The sequence below is a fragment of the Eptatretus burgeri genome, chromosome 5, assembly GCF_056783735.1.
Source record: "Eptatretus burgeri isolate ZD-2024b chromosome 5, Ebu_testis_v1, whole genome shotgun sequence".
NCBI classification, from domain to species: Eukaryota; Metazoa; Chordata; class Myxini; order Myxiniformes; family Myxinidae; genus Eptatretus; species Eptatretus burgeri.
Window position 1 is genome coordinate 78,415,464 of NC_140965.1, and position 15,579 is coordinate 78,431,042.

The following is a 15,579-nucleotide window of genomic DNA, read 5'->3' on the forward strand; positions in this document are numbered from 1 at the left end:
ATGAAAATAGCTGAGTGGTACCGTTTAAAAGTCGTTGAGTGTCAAAAAAAATCCAATTGTTGAGCGCAAGCATCTACTTTCAACAGTGGAGATGCAGCCATTTAAATCGTTGAGTGGCAGCCTATGAATAGCAAACCCCACGTCACCGGCAAAGATAAACTGCCGCACGATATGGATAAGTTAGGCTATCGTTGGGCATAGTTTGTGAACGCTGGCTTCAAGATAATTATTCGTTGGTATATCGTATCTATAAGTAATCAAAGCGCTCTATGCACATTATTAGTTCATTGTGCATTTGTCCAACCCGTTATGAATAGATCTAAATCGTAAAAACAAGCTATAGCTCATTGTTGAAAAAGCCCCATAAAAAATTAGCCGCGAAGAACTTCGAACAATGGTGAAAAGATGTTTCCTACCCGTGGACACGCGGACGCAAGGACGATCCATCACAACCCACACCCTCCCCCTCACACTCACCTACTACTGCCAACATGAACAAACTACTACTAATACTAATACTAATACTGATACTGATACTGATACTGTTACTGCTGACATGGACATCGACTCAAAAAGGACTCGAAAACACTGTTGGTTTCCCCTTTTATGAGCAGCATTTTTATATACCAATTCCCAAAACCGCTGGGAACCCGTCTTTATATGGCAGCTGTAAGCTAGAAACACGTTCCTTTATTTTTTTTTTGTCGACCGGAAGACGTCATTGGAATACGTCTACATACGTCGATGTGTGTTGGGACTACGTAAAGAATTGGTTCAAAGCGCGTCAAACATAAGTTAGAAATAAGTTTCGCGTAAAAAAAAAAATTACCACGACGTGTTTCGACTTATGAGTAGCTTATAAGTAGCGTTTGTGGACGTGTGTAAGCGTCCACATATCGTGTGTAAAACTTATCCCCATCGTATGCGGAACGTGTGTCATACGCCGAGTACGTCCAAAAATTTTGAACATGTTTAAAATTTCTTGACGTACTCTACTTACTACGACGTATGATAGCGTACTTTAGCGTTCTACTCACGTATACCAAACTTACTCATACCGTATTTGACGTGCCCCAACGTTTTAGACACATTTTTCTTAGGTCGGCATACGCTGGCAAGATCGCCAAGGTGTGACCGCGATGTTGTCACTTCCATTTCTACGGCAGTTATGATTCGAATCGTTGTGCATCAGCCTTTTAATAGGCTACGTCACGACATCGTCGGCGATGCGTGCAACGCGCTATGCCTAAGTTAGACTATCGCTGGGCATCGGTTGTGTAGGCCGACAACAGGTTCAGCATTCGTTGGTATAAGTTATCTATAACACAACGAAACGTTCTGTGTCCGTTACCAATGCGTTATACATAAGACCAAGTCGCTATGAATACGTCCGAATCTTAAAAAAAAAAAAAACATCAAAAGTTCAACGTAAGCCAGCGTTTTCCATACATTTTAATACGTTGCCATCGCTGGCTAAAACGTCAAGGTGTGACCGGGCCTTTACCTCTGCCACTGAATGTGTATGGAGGTTATGTTTTCATCCCTGTATAGTTATGTCTGTTTGTTTGTCTGTGAGCAGGATATCTCAAACCGTTGTCTTCGGATTCGGATGAAATTTGTTGGACGGGTTGGTTGTGTGACAAGGAAAATGATTTCATTTTGGTGAAGATCAGCATCTGGATACGGATCCGGATCCGGATCCGAGAATTTTTAAAGTGATTTTTCACCAGCGAGTTGAGCAATGAGGCTAACAATGACATATAACATGATATCAAAAAGTAATGCATGGCTTCGGTAAAAAACTAGGTTGACAGGTTGGGTGTGTGGCAAGGACTGATCAATTAGATTTTGGTTAAGATCCGTATCAGGATACAAGAAGTTTTTTTTTTATTCTTCTAAATGATTTTTCAGCATTGAGAGATGGGGACAAAAACTATATGTAGCAGGATATTTCTTAAAGTTGTGTACGAGTTATGACAAAGCCAGGTGGATGAGTTGGTTGGGTGACAAGAACAAGCAGATTCAATTTTGGTTCAGGTCCAGATCCAGATCCAGATCCAGCCTATCAGTGGGATACAAAATGTAAACTGTTCAACCTGGCAGAGGTATGCACTCTACCGAGAGCCATTCTAGTTACCTCCACCACCAAGAGTGGAAGGAGGTTATGTTTTCACCCCTGTCTGTTTGTTACTTACAAAATCAAAGATTTTTCAAGTATATTATTTGTCGATTTTGTTACTTTGTCTGTCTGTCTGTCTGTCTGTTTATCATCTACAGGTCACAATTTTAAACCAATATTCATAAAACCACCGCATGGTAGAGTTTGTCATGAGGAAGAAGCCTATTGTTTGAGGTCAAAAGGTCAAAAGGTCAACATAGGCCAAAGGTCAACAACTAAGGTGACATTTCTAAAATCCTCACTTTTTATCTGATTGACTTGAAATTTGAAGGGGATTTATGTTTCAGATCACTGAATTCAACCAGCCAATTATTTCTCAGGTCAACATTGATCAAAAGGTCAACACAAGCCCAAAGTCAACAACTTAGGTGGTATTTCAAAAACCCTCAATTTTCATCCGATTGACTTGAAATTTGAAGAGGAGTTGCATATTTGGTCATTGAATTCAACCACCAATAATTTTTGAGGTAAAACTTGTTTAGGGATTTTGCAAGTATCGTGCTCTGCACGACGTCTTTTATTGTTTGTCTGTTTGTTTTTGTGCTGGATATCTCAAACAGTTTTGGACAGATTCAGACGAAATTTGGTGGGCAGGTTGGGTGTGTGACAAGGACGAATTGATTCAATTTCAGTGAAGATCCGAATCCAGATCTGGATACGATAATTTTTTTTAATTTTAAAAGTGATTCTTCACCATTGCAAGATGGGGTGAAAAACGCTATATCACATGATATTTCAAAAAGTTATTGGGCTCAATATGTTCGACTGGATCAGGCATTGCGTGGCGGAGGTATGTGCTCTACCAAGTGCCCTTCTAGTTACTTTTGATATTCAAAGCAGCCTTGGAAAAATGCTATGATAAGCTATGTAAACACCTCAACAGGGCGTTTGTCCAAGGTGGAAAACCCCCTTGGGGAGGGGGCAAATGAAGTTGTCACAACCTCCATGATGTGACCTTTAATCCCACTGACTAGTTTTGTTGAGGTTGTTCAAGTAACGACTGAATGTATCACAGCCAGACGTACACCAAATGGCATATTTTGGTGTGATAAGCTTAATTTTTCCTCTTTCTTTGAACTGCCTGTGATCCACTGCCATGCTGAGCTGAAACTCATCTCGCAATTGGGAGAAAATTTGAAATGATTTTTGTCGTTTTTGTCAAGAACGTAGATTTTTGTCAGCAGTCTTCACACACCCAAACAAAGGGAGCAATTCTTGATGGAAATGTCATGGAAAAGCTTTGGAAAAGCTTCAAATACAGTTGCTTAAAATATTGCTTGGCTGCAGGAGAATGTCCAAAGGAAGCACAAAATGTTTGTAACAACAAACATGTTGACCATGGTACAAAGTACATGGTACAATGTTGACCATGGTACAAAGCTGAACTTTATAAACTTAATTTGTGATAAGAACTGCTCGCATGCATAAATGCTGCTGATGGAGGAATGGGGGAATGCAACAGTGTTGGGAAGAGCTTTCCAAACAATATTTGATTTCCATTGTAGAAAGAATGCCATGAGTATGCTCGTAGTAGGTGTGGTAGGTACAATGGACAACACTTGCAATTTAAGAGGCACCAATGATTTCGCTGAACTTCAGCACACCAGCAAAGAATTTATGGAGAAAAACCTGGAAAATTTCAACCAGTTGCAACCAAAAGTGCAAACCTGAACTCAGTGTTTCAGAAAGTGGATGGAAAATTGAGACACCATCATTGTCAGGAATGGTGACTGATATGTGACAGAATATGCGAGTCCAACACTTCCAAGTTCATGAAGTCATTCTCGAGTTGAGTTTAGTGGGATACCTGAGTTTGAATGCCTTTCACGAGACATTCAAGATTTGGAGAGATGTCTCAGTCGTGACTCCCAGGCAACTCTCCAAATGGTTATTGGTCAGCCTGGATCCGTGGCTGAACTTTATAAACTTAATTTGTGATAAGAACTGCTCGCATGCATAAATGCTGCTGAACAGCAAAATCTTCTTCAGGGCAAATGCCATTAGGGTTGGATATTTGTCACTTGTGAAGTATTTGCTATGAAAGTCCTGAATCTGAACCTCTAGAAACTTCAACTTCAGATCAACGTCCTCTTGTGGTTATATCAGCTCCATCTGTAGATGAGCTGGAGCACCTTCAGTATCAACATGGAATGGTGCAGAGAAAATGCTCAGACCAGTTTCTTTTCTTTTGAAATCAGCAAAATGGGATCGGAATTCCTGGGTCAAACCAAGAAGCTCAGTAGTAAATCCGTTTCCTTTTCCTGGGAGTCCATTCCTGAGGACTCCGAGTAGGGTTGGGAAATGAAATGTGTCGTCTCACCATAGCTACACTACCAGTCAAAAGTTTTAGAGCACCCCCATTTTTCCAGTTTTTACTGTAAATTTGAACGGTTCAAATCCAGTGAATAACCTGAAATGGTACAAAGCTAAGCAGTAAACTGCCAGAGGTTTGGAAAAAAAGGTTTAGGTTACCAAAAACTGAAAAATAATGTAAATTTCAGAGTTGTGAAAAAGGCTCTTTTCAGGGAACAAGTAATGGGTTATAAACTGCAGCTGTTCTGCAGCAATGGAAGTAAATTAAGCCTTGAAAGTTGATGCAAACAATTCTGACAGGTGTCCCAAATTTGTTGATTAGTTACAAACCCTTTGTCTGTATAAGAGCAGTGTTGGAACAGACTGTGTTGCCTCACCCTCTGAAGCATTATTTGGACAATATTGCATTGCAGGAAGTAGTATATTGCTCTCATAATGGTGAGAAAAAGACAATTAACAAAGGAAGACAGATAGACCATTATAACCCTTAAAAGTGTAGGCCTTTCCTTTAGAGAAATTGCAAAGTAAGCCAAGGTGTCAGTGAGTACAGTTACCTCCACCATCAAAAGGCACTTGGAAACCGGAGGAAACTCTGACAGGAAGAGGTCTGGCAGACCCAAAGCCACAACACAATCAGAAGACAAGTTTCTGAGAGTCAACAGCTTGTGTGATAGGCGGCTCACAGGACAGCAGCTTCAAGCACATCTTAACACTGGTCAAAGTAAGGAAGTCTCAGTTTCAACTGTGAAGAGAAGACTTCGAGCTGCAGGTTTGACAGGTTGAGTGGCAGTAAGAAAGCCATTGCTAAGATGGCAAAATAAGAAAAAGAGGCTTGTCTGGGCCAGGAAGCACCGCCAATGGACTACTGAAAACTGGAAGAAGGTTTTATGGACCGATGAATCAAAATTTGAAATCTTCGGTTCATCACGCAGGGTTTTTGTACACCGTCGAGTAGGCGAAAGGATGGTTCCTCAGTGTGTGACACCAACTGTCAAACATGGAGGAGGAAGTGTGATGATCTGGATCCAGAGTTGATGACTTGCACAGAGTGACTGGCACCCTGAACCAAAAGGGCGACCACAGCATTTTACAGCGCCATGCAATACTCTCTGGTCTATGCCGAGTTGGTCAGGGGTTCATCCTACAGCAAGATAACGACCCAAAACATAACTCCAGGCTATGTCAGAACTACCTTAGAAGAAAAGAACAAGACCGTAGGTTTGAAATCATGGAATGGCCAGCACAGTCTTCAAACTTAAACCCCATCGAGCTGGTTTGGGATTAACTGGACAGAAGGATGAAAGCAAAGCAACCTACAAGTGCAACACATTTGTGGGAACTTCTGCAACAGTGTTGGGAAGAGCTTTCCAAACAATATTTGATTTCCATTGAAGAAAGAAAGACACGAGTATGTTCGGCTGTTATATCTGCAAAAGGTGGCTACTTTGATGAGTCAAAAATTTAGATTAAATTTTGTTCAACAAAACGATTCCACGATTTCTTTTTGATCTTCAATTGTTTATTTCCTCTATGTTTTAATTTCAGAGTACATTGAAACATTACACTGCTTAAATTTCAGTAAAAACTGGAAAAATGCGGATGTTCTAAAACTTTTGACTAGTAGCGCATGTGTGACACAACCGCAGTTAGTTTTGAGAATATTTTATGTGGTTGAACAACTCATGGTTCAGTTGGCTTCTTTTCTGTAATTTGATGTTGAAGTCATTGAGATGTGTCATAATGTCAGTGAGGAATGCCAAATCGACCAGCCATTCTTGTTGCTGTAATTTCAGTATCGACTTCCCTTTCATGTCACAGAAGGTTGACACCTCATCCCTGAGATCGTAGAATAATTTCAAGATTTTACCCTTACAAAGCCAGCATACATCGTGATGATGGATGAGATCTTCTGTGGGTGGTGGAAGGGGGAGAGCATTAAAGTATTCCACAGGGTGCATGCATCCCATCGGCCGTGGTGGGTTGCCCATGCCCAGACTAGACGCACGCAGGGAAAACACATTACACCCTCCCTAAGGGTCAATACAGAGATATCTGGGTTTTTTCAGCAAACCTGACAGTGATATAAATATTCTCCTGAGCTCACCTGGGAAAATGTTCAGTTTTCAGAAGCTTAGCATCTCAGTCCTTAATACAAGCTGCCTGCAGCCACAATGTTTGAGCTACTAGTGAAATATCCTCATCACTCGACTACTGAAATATCCACGCTAGCTATTGATGCTCTTTCATTAAAAAAAAATTTCTGAACGTTCTCCAAGTAACAAACAATCTTACAAGCATTTCTATCAGAAACTTTTTCAAAGCCTTTTCACTGTATGAGGGTTCCCATGAGATATCTTTCATCGTGTCTTTGAGAATCACCAATCTCCTTCTTTGCACAATGGGGTTCAGTGCAGCAAACACAGCATGGGTTCACTTGCAGTGTGAAAAGACATTGGATAACTTGTCACAATTAAATTGATGTCTGAATAACATCCTTGAAACTAGCAATGAAAGGTCACAAGGCATTGCTTACTTCAAAAATGCTGACATTGTAGCCTTGAGTCTCCAAGAAAATGGGAGCATTGTCATTTTCATCAGTTACAGTGATGACCAAGGATAAATTAGTCCTCAAAGGGGGGTTCCCAGCATCTGAGGCTTGGACCTGCAGGATAAGGGTGGAAGAACAGATTAACATTCAAGCGAAGGTGTTGTTAGTAACTCATTCAGCAGGTTCATTTCAAGAGTATCACCTGCAATTCTAAGCAAGTTTCCAGAAACATGCAGTCATCAAACATAATTTACACTGATGGATTTACAGTAAACCTAAAGTTTCAGAATGTGAAGAAGTTTAATCAAAACAAGAAAAAGAGCAATCAGAGATTGCAGACACTTGCCAGAACTTGTTTTGTGTGGTGTTTGTGTAGTTTTGTGCGGTGCATTTTGTGTGGCGTTTCTGTTCTGGCGTGTTATGTAATTAATGAGACATAACAAGAACTGCCACTTTATAACTGCTGGTAGTGATAACCGGGTACCAAGACGTCCCACTTTGATGCAACCCCGCTTAGATTGGACACCTGACCCTGACCCTTGACGTTTATTATTATTTGTTGAATTTAGAATGGGATGAAAATAAATTCAATTCAAATCAAATGGAAGACCAAATAGGTACAGTCCTGCATCGGAGTCATCAGAAGGAACCCGAACAAGCAAAAAGCAAAGATGAAGTCATCAGGAGGAACCTGGATAGGATTCACATTTCAGCTGCTACTCCTCTACCCTCAAACCCATTCAGGCACAGCCAAGTGAGTCTTATTAAAAAAAAATAACCAATTCATTATTCCACCACCATGTAGCCTCGCGTCTCTCTGGGCCCTTCGATCAGTCACATATTTCATCAGTAGCACGTAGAGTCCCAACAACTCTCTACATCCTTTCTTACGAAAGAATTCCCAAGATTCTTTTCCAAAAGTTCACGATATAAATGTTCCTTTACATTCTGATCTCTTAGTTCCCATGTTCTTCTCCTTGGGACATAGGGGTTCCTCTTTTCCCTGCTCAAACTTAACTATCCATCACACACTTAGCAGCCTATGTTGTAAGGCACATTCTTCTTCACCGTCTGTGTTGTTTTCACATCCTTAACCAACCTCCTATCTAATCTCCGAACTAGAAAGTAGTCTATTTGGCTCTTTATACCGCCTGACTCACAAGTGATCAGTCTGCTCGGCCTCTTCATAAACATTGTGTTGCAGACGACCATATCTAAAACATCCGCAAACTCAAGTATTCTTCCACCTTCAATGTTTCTAACTCCGAAACCTGCCCAACCATGCACACACTCATATCTTTCTGCCAAAGCAACAACATGTCCATTCAAATCCCCTCCGATCACAACTTCACTCTTGTTAAACCCTGAAACAACATGCACAAGTGTGTCCCAAAACTCATCCTTCTCCTCCTCACTTAATCCTATCTGTTGGGCACATGTTGATACTACATACGCTTATCAAACAACAGCTTTAGGACGAAAACTCTTGCATTTACCCTCCTAACCTCGAACACCTTCTCCACCCACTTCTCAGCCACCACAATCCCAACATCACAAGTTCCAGTGTCCCAACCTATCAAAATAATTTGAACCTATCATTTCTACTTGTGACCATTCTTGCAGCACCTCCCCTCCACCTTGTTTCTTGCACACAGCATACATCCACTCTTCTGCAGCTCAAAGTTTCTGCTATCTCGCCCGCTCTACCACGAATAGTACCAACATACATGCTTGCAAATCAAATACCTATCTTGTCACGCCGAGTGGGTGCTTTATGTATTTGCTCAGCCATGCATTGCAAAGAAGAGGAAAGTGAGGGAACCTGAGTAAGAAAGCCACCTCCATGGTATATGCCACAGCAACTCCAGAGATCAGCACACTTATATGACCCATTGCTGTAGCACCAACAGTCCAGTGGCCTTGTGGGTGACCCACCCCAGCCCACTTCAGGGACACCCATCCATGCGCGACATGGTGCTTAAGCAGATGGGCTATTATTCGCCTGCTGATAGAGCAGCCTCCCAGTACACTACGCCTGGGTTCCGGCTCCTGTACTATCAGGCGGTAAGTGCCAACCTATAAGGACATACCCTGGACCCTCTGGACAATGAAGCAACACTGCCCAGTGTCACTATAGCAACTAACCCAGATGGAGAAGCACAAACTCAGGTCCCCATTTCACCAAAAGGCATAGTATCAGCAGTGGGCCAAGCCTTTGTCTAAAGAGACATACCCTACAAGGCAGCAGGGGGATTTGCTATCAGAGTTTCCTTCTCCTTGGTGGACTACCCACCAAGGCTAAAGAGCTTCACCTGCCCCAGTTGGGTTGGTGAGTGAAAAAGCATGTCCTCACACCACAGGACCATGTACACTGCACCTCTCGGGTACCAACTTACTCCGAGATCCTCCAGACATTTAGCCAGTGCCCTCAAGGGCATTAACTACCATGAGGAGGTAGTCTCGAAGTCTTGGTGAGGGCATAGGCTATGCAGCGGGAGGAAGGACTTACATACTTGGCCTTTTTTTTTGCTCAGAGCTATCTGGTGGCCGTAGCTAAAAGCAGGGGATGGTAAACCACAACTCACCTTACTACAGCACTAGATGCATACACCTAGCCTGTGGGAAAGCACCACACCATCATGCAAATGAGGTAATTAGCATATGTGATGTGATAAAAGGATGACTCCTTCCATGCTGATCAATTTGATACCAAACTTTCTTCTTTATCTTGAAAACTTAACGAATATGTGGTCATTTTATGTAAATTATGTGAATACAGTAATTTTCGGAAAACATCCTGAAAAACATAGCTGTCACCAATGCCGACAACTTCATCACTTTTCAGTCATCCCAAATAATAACCTTTAAAAAAAAAAAAAACAAGGATGTGATTTGTTCTACCAGGGGTGGGGGAGGGGGAAGGGGTCCCTCCTTTCCTTTTGCTCATTCTCAGATTCTTCACAGCAATTTTTTTTTTCTCAAAATCATGACGATTCTTATCTGAAAGAGCTTTGTAAGCATTTTATAGAGTTGGTTGACAAATGGCAAATGTGATAAATGAAAACTAGCAAGATTACCGTGAGGTTGTAAGTCTCGAGTGTTTCTCTGTCCAGTTTATTCGCGACTTGAACTTCCCCTGCACCATTAGCCATGGTGGAGATGGAGAAAGCCTCATCCATGTTTCCCCTCACCAGACTATAAATGACCTGTTCATGCATGACACAGGCAACGCAAAAGGCAAGCGATGAAATGACTGGGAAATGCCGGCGTTGGAGGATAAAATCAATACACTCATATTTCAAAAGTAATTCACACACTCACTGTGCCATTCTCGCTAGTGTCTGAATCCGTGGCTCGTAGAACAGTAATGCGTGAACCGGGGGAAAACGCCTCGCTAACATGTAGCCAGCCCACCGAGTCAGCTTCAAATTCTGGGTGATTATCATTTTGATCCGTTACTGTCACAAAAACCTGTGAAAATAAACAACATTGCGTTTTTGAGGAATTTATCAATAACTCATGTATTTTAAAAATAGTAACCCGTTGTGTCCTCAGTTACAGGTAAGAATGCACCGCTGAAAGAAAGTTTACCCCTTTACAGTCAAACATATATTGGTACAATGGGACTCGTACAAAAGATCATGTGACCTAGGTTTACAGTCAAGCTTTATCAGAAAAACAAACAATCAAGAGAAATGTTGAATTGTTCTGTTGAAGTGAAAGTGCTCAGGACCGCAGTCTTCCGCAGAGCACGAGTAACGACTTGTCATTGTTATTTATTTCTGCTTTATTTAAGCCGTCACTTCAGATAGTTTGTAAATCATCAGCTTGCATTAAAAATGTAGCTCTCTGAATGTTTTTAATGATATCATTAAATGTAACATTATATTAAAATTATAAATGACCTGCTTTACATGGAATTTGCAAAACTAAATAGCATAATATAAAAAACAAAAAATTGTGAAGTTTTTCCAATATTCATCCATTTCTTTTAACTTATCATAACTATATTTCATTTAACTACTTTTGACAGGTACAAAATGGACATCACAAATACTTTCAAAACCTATTCAGATATGCAGGTAGTAGACAAAAAAAAAATGTAAACACCTGGCTAAATGAGAGACACCGAGTGTATTAAAAGCAACGGCTTCGGCACAGGTGTGGCCCATGTAATGAAGCAAATAACATCCCAGCATCTTAGGATCATGTATAAAAATGCTGCACAGGCCTGGTTGCCTATAATGATGGCTAGCATGGCTACAAGGAGACCTCAGTGACTTTGAAAGAGGGGTGACTTTGGGGGCACGTTTGGCAGGAGCTTCATTGACAAAGACAGCTCAACTTGCTGATGTTTCACAAGCAACGGTGTCTTAGGTGATGTTGGTATGGAACTCCGAGGGAAAGACATCATCAGCAAAGGGCAACAGTGAGTGGAAGCGCGTACTCGAAGATCGTGATATCCGTGTATTAATTTGAAATGCAAGGCAAAGCAGATGAGCAACTGCAGATCAATTGACTAAATTTCAACCTGGGGCACAAGCAGCCAGTTTTATATAAAAAAAAATGGTCCACCAAGAACTCCACAGAGTGGGATACGATAGTCGGGTTGCAGTGCATAAAGCGCTCATCACACCTGGCGATGCTCGTTTGCGAGTCCATTGGTGCAAAGAGCACAGGCAATGGACCACCAAGCAGTGGAGAAATGTGATATTGTCAGATGAATCATCCTTCACCATGTTCTCGATGAATGGATGAGTGCACGTGTGGCGCTGACCAAAAGAACTCCACAACCTTGAGTGCTTGGTTCCAACAGTGAAGGGTTCTGGTGGTTCTCTAATGTTGTGGGGCATATTTTCCTGGCATGGTTTGGGTGCAGTCATTCCCTTCAGAGGAAAGGTTAATGTCAATCACTACTTAATGGTTCCAAGTGATCATCTTCACCCATGTTGCAGCATTTCTTTCCTGCCAGGAGGGGTGTCTTCCTGAATGGGATTGCCCCCATCCACAGTGCACGTGTGTTTGCCCAATCATTTGAGGAGCATGACACTGATGTTATACATATGTCATGGCCTTCTCAGTCACCAGATTTGAACCCAGTCAAGCATTTATGGGATATTCTGGAATGACACCTAAGACGGTGTTTTCCACAAACATCAACCAGGTGTGAGTTGATTGACTTTCTCGTGGAAGAATGGTGCCGTATCCCTCCTGCAGGATTCCAGATGCTGGTGCACTCTATGCCGCTGTGCATACGGGCTGTATTGGCCACATGTGGTGGCCAATTGCCCTATTAAGTGACCTTACATTGGTGTTTCCATTTTTTTTATCCACTACCTGTACAAAGTGTACAAGTACTGTATGCAACAACCAACTAACAAAAACAATTCCTAACGTAATCTATGTGTGATCAAATTACAATGAGTCAAATTTCTACCTTAGCCAACAATATTAAAATGAGAAATACCAGGCAGGAAGTCACTTGATGGCCTCCATCACCTGCCACCACAGTTAAAATATACAAGTTTTCTTCTTCTCTGTCCAATGAAGTCTGGGTTCTGATATCTCCCTGGAAAATGACAAACAGTTTCATCATACAGAATCTTTTCCATCGTTGTCACCACTGGTTGATCATTTCATTTGACAAACAAAGCAGGCTGAAACCTGGCTTTCTCTTACTCTCTTGTTGGATGATCATGTACTCTCCCCACACCCTTATCTACATTTCAGCTATATTATGAGCCATGACATGATTGAAAAACCATGAATTAACATTATTAAAGAAATATACACAAATGTGACAGCAGCAATGCGGTTTCATGTCAAGAAGTAAACCCATCATCACCAACAAAGGAGTTAGACAATGAGAACTCTCTTCACAGAAGCCTTCAAATAAATCCTTATAAATATAGATTGGAAAGAAAAAGGAATAAATATCAATGGGAAAAAGCTAAAGTTTTGCAGAATACATCTTGATTATGACTTGTAAGGCAATATAGAGATTAAAATCAAGTTGAATGGATTACAGAGGAAAAGCAGAAAAGTTGGTCTGAAAATAAGTATGTCTGAAATGATCATTACTGAAACAATTATGCAGGAAAATAAGAACCAACACTCACAATAAGTATAGGAAGGAAATTTCAAATACATTTATCTTGGACCGAGATGTGGCCGGATAGAAATCAGACAGAATAAATCAAAGGAAAAACAAGGAGCTGATCCTCTTGGGCCTTGCCTTTTGGGAGGTATGAGGAATAGATTTGTATAATACTAGTGCATGCCCATACGTGCGTGGCCGAACGTGCAAAAAATAAAATAAACCATCTTGCCAAAAGGTGACCACGTGTGACTTATTTAAGGTCACACTGAGGTGAACAGAGCTGCTATCCACCAGGAGCGACTCCTTGAGGAATATCTGCCTACGAGAGATTCCGATGAGAATCGTTCCACAGAGTAACCATGAAAAATATGCGTTTGCCTCATAACGTCACCAAATGACGTCATAATGTCTCAAGCTTGACATATCTAGAAATCACTCATCGAGGTGTTAAATTTGAGGTACTACACGATATGGTTCCTAAAACTTGAAAATTTGACCTTGGGGTCAAATATGTTTGACCTCAGGTGCTAACCATGAAGGTCAAGGCCAATCGCCACCAAAAATTAATCAGCTGAGCGCCAGACCATGAACTATATTACCAAGAAGTTTGAAGACAATCCGATCAAAATTACTCAAAAAATAAGGGTTTCGTCGACTCCCCTGATTTGCCACAAAGTGACCTTGACCTTTGACCTTGACCTTCAAAATTTTGTGCGCTGAAAGGGACCTCTATAGGCATCTGATATGCGAAGTTACAAAAATTTCCAATGATAACTGTGCTCTGCAGAGTGATTTATACGTGATTACAGACAAAAAAAACATACAAGCTGACTAACATATCTTGCAAAAACTTCGTTTTGGCAAGATAATAAAAAAAAAACTTTCAAACCACGCGCCAGAAACAACAACCACACAGGCCGTTCCTTCGCTCTTGCGTGGCCATACATGCAAAAAAAAAACCTTTCAAACCGCGTGCCAGAAACAACAACCACACAGGCCGTTCCTTCGCTCTCGTAAACGACGACTGGTTGGGGCATTATGTTTATCTATAAATGCGCATAAGAAATCGAGAAATTATTAGAATACAGTAAGTCATCACTATCCAGAAGTCCATATGTTGTAACCCGTAATGGGGAACACACTCTAACTTGGCCATAACTTGGGAACCACTTGTCCGATTAATTTCAAACCTTTTGAAAGGCAAACAAACAGAGACTGCTGGAATTATAGATAGAAGATAGATACTGTAGGTGCAAAACGCCAAGCAACGTGTCCTGTCATTGGTAACTAAGGCGCCCCTTCCCCATCGGCCACGCCTATGCAGCAACGTGTCCTGTCATTGGTTTGGTAAATGAATGGCCATAACTTGGGAACCACTTGTCCGATTAATATCAAACCTTGAAAAGGCACATACTCAGGTCCCCAGCAATATACCTGGCAAGTTTCAATTAGATCGGAGCAGTGGTTGTCAAGAAACAGCGGTCACACACACACACACACACACACACACACACACACACACACACACACACACACACACACACACACACACACACACACACACACACACACACACACACACACACACACACACACACACACACACACACACACAAACACACACCTGGAATTATAGATAGATGAAAGCTAAATCTTGAATGTTTTTTGAAATACCACATACACAAGCCAAGTTACTGAGATGGTTGCCATGGCAACATAATTCAGCCAATCACAGCTGTGATGTAATCAGGTTGAGATAATAGCATGAGGAACAGATATCTGCAACATGAAAGCTAACTGTTCAATGGTTTTTGAAATTTCGCGTACACAAAAGTACATGGACGGATGATCAGTCGGTCGGAAGGTGCTCATTTTAATGTCCCCCGTCCCAGACCGCGTCGGAGGGGCAGAGGACATCAAGAACAACACGAGCAACTTCCAGGAAGCATGCAGGGATTTAAACTCAAAAAGTAATCTCAATTTGCCTCAAAGGTTGACTCTTTAATTAGTTCATAACGTTCGTAATTATTTACAGAAGGGAAACCCTGACATTGAGTGAAGACGCGGAGAGTAAACTACAAACAACACAAAGTACGGAGTTACACCAGGAGAGACTAAAATCCGAACATGTGAATGAACGAATAGACAAAAGTAAATTGCATCGTCATGATGACTAAAATAACTAAATATAAATGGGACAGACACGCGGCAAGAAGATAAGATGAAATTTGGGGCAGGATAACAACAGAATGGGAACCGTTATATTGCACTTGAGCACTATGGAAGATGGAGAGATGAGTTGTTGAGGAGCACGGGGATGGTGGCATGGAAAGGAAAGACGGAAGATCAAAAACGTTTGCATGTTCTGAGAGAAGCTTTTGCCAGACAGTGGGATGTATCAAGATGACGATGATGATATGTATGGATTGCAAGTTGATT

At 41.4% G+C, this 15,579-nt stretch overlaps 1 protein-coding gene across 1 annotated transcript in view; it reads right to left on the reverse strand.

Annotated features, from left to right (window-relative positions):
- Nucleotides 1–15,579, reverse strand: part of CDH23 (cadherin related 23) — a 683,120-nt gene that overhangs the window by 205,942 nt on the left and 461,599 nt on the right. The window contains exons 32-35 of the mRNA XM_085883587.1: nucleotides 12,508–12,609; nucleotides 10,362–10,511; nucleotides 10,118–10,246; nucleotides 7,026–7,154 (exon numbers count right to left, since the gene is read on the reverse strand). Of these exons, the coding sequence (XP_085739713.1) occupies nucleotides 7,026–7,154; nucleotides 10,118–10,246; nucleotides 10,362–10,511; nucleotides 12,508–12,609 (510 nt within the window). The remainder of the gene's footprint in view (nucleotides 1–7,025; nucleotides 7,155–10,117; nucleotides 10,247–10,361; nucleotides 10,512–12,507; nucleotides 12,610–15,579) is intronic.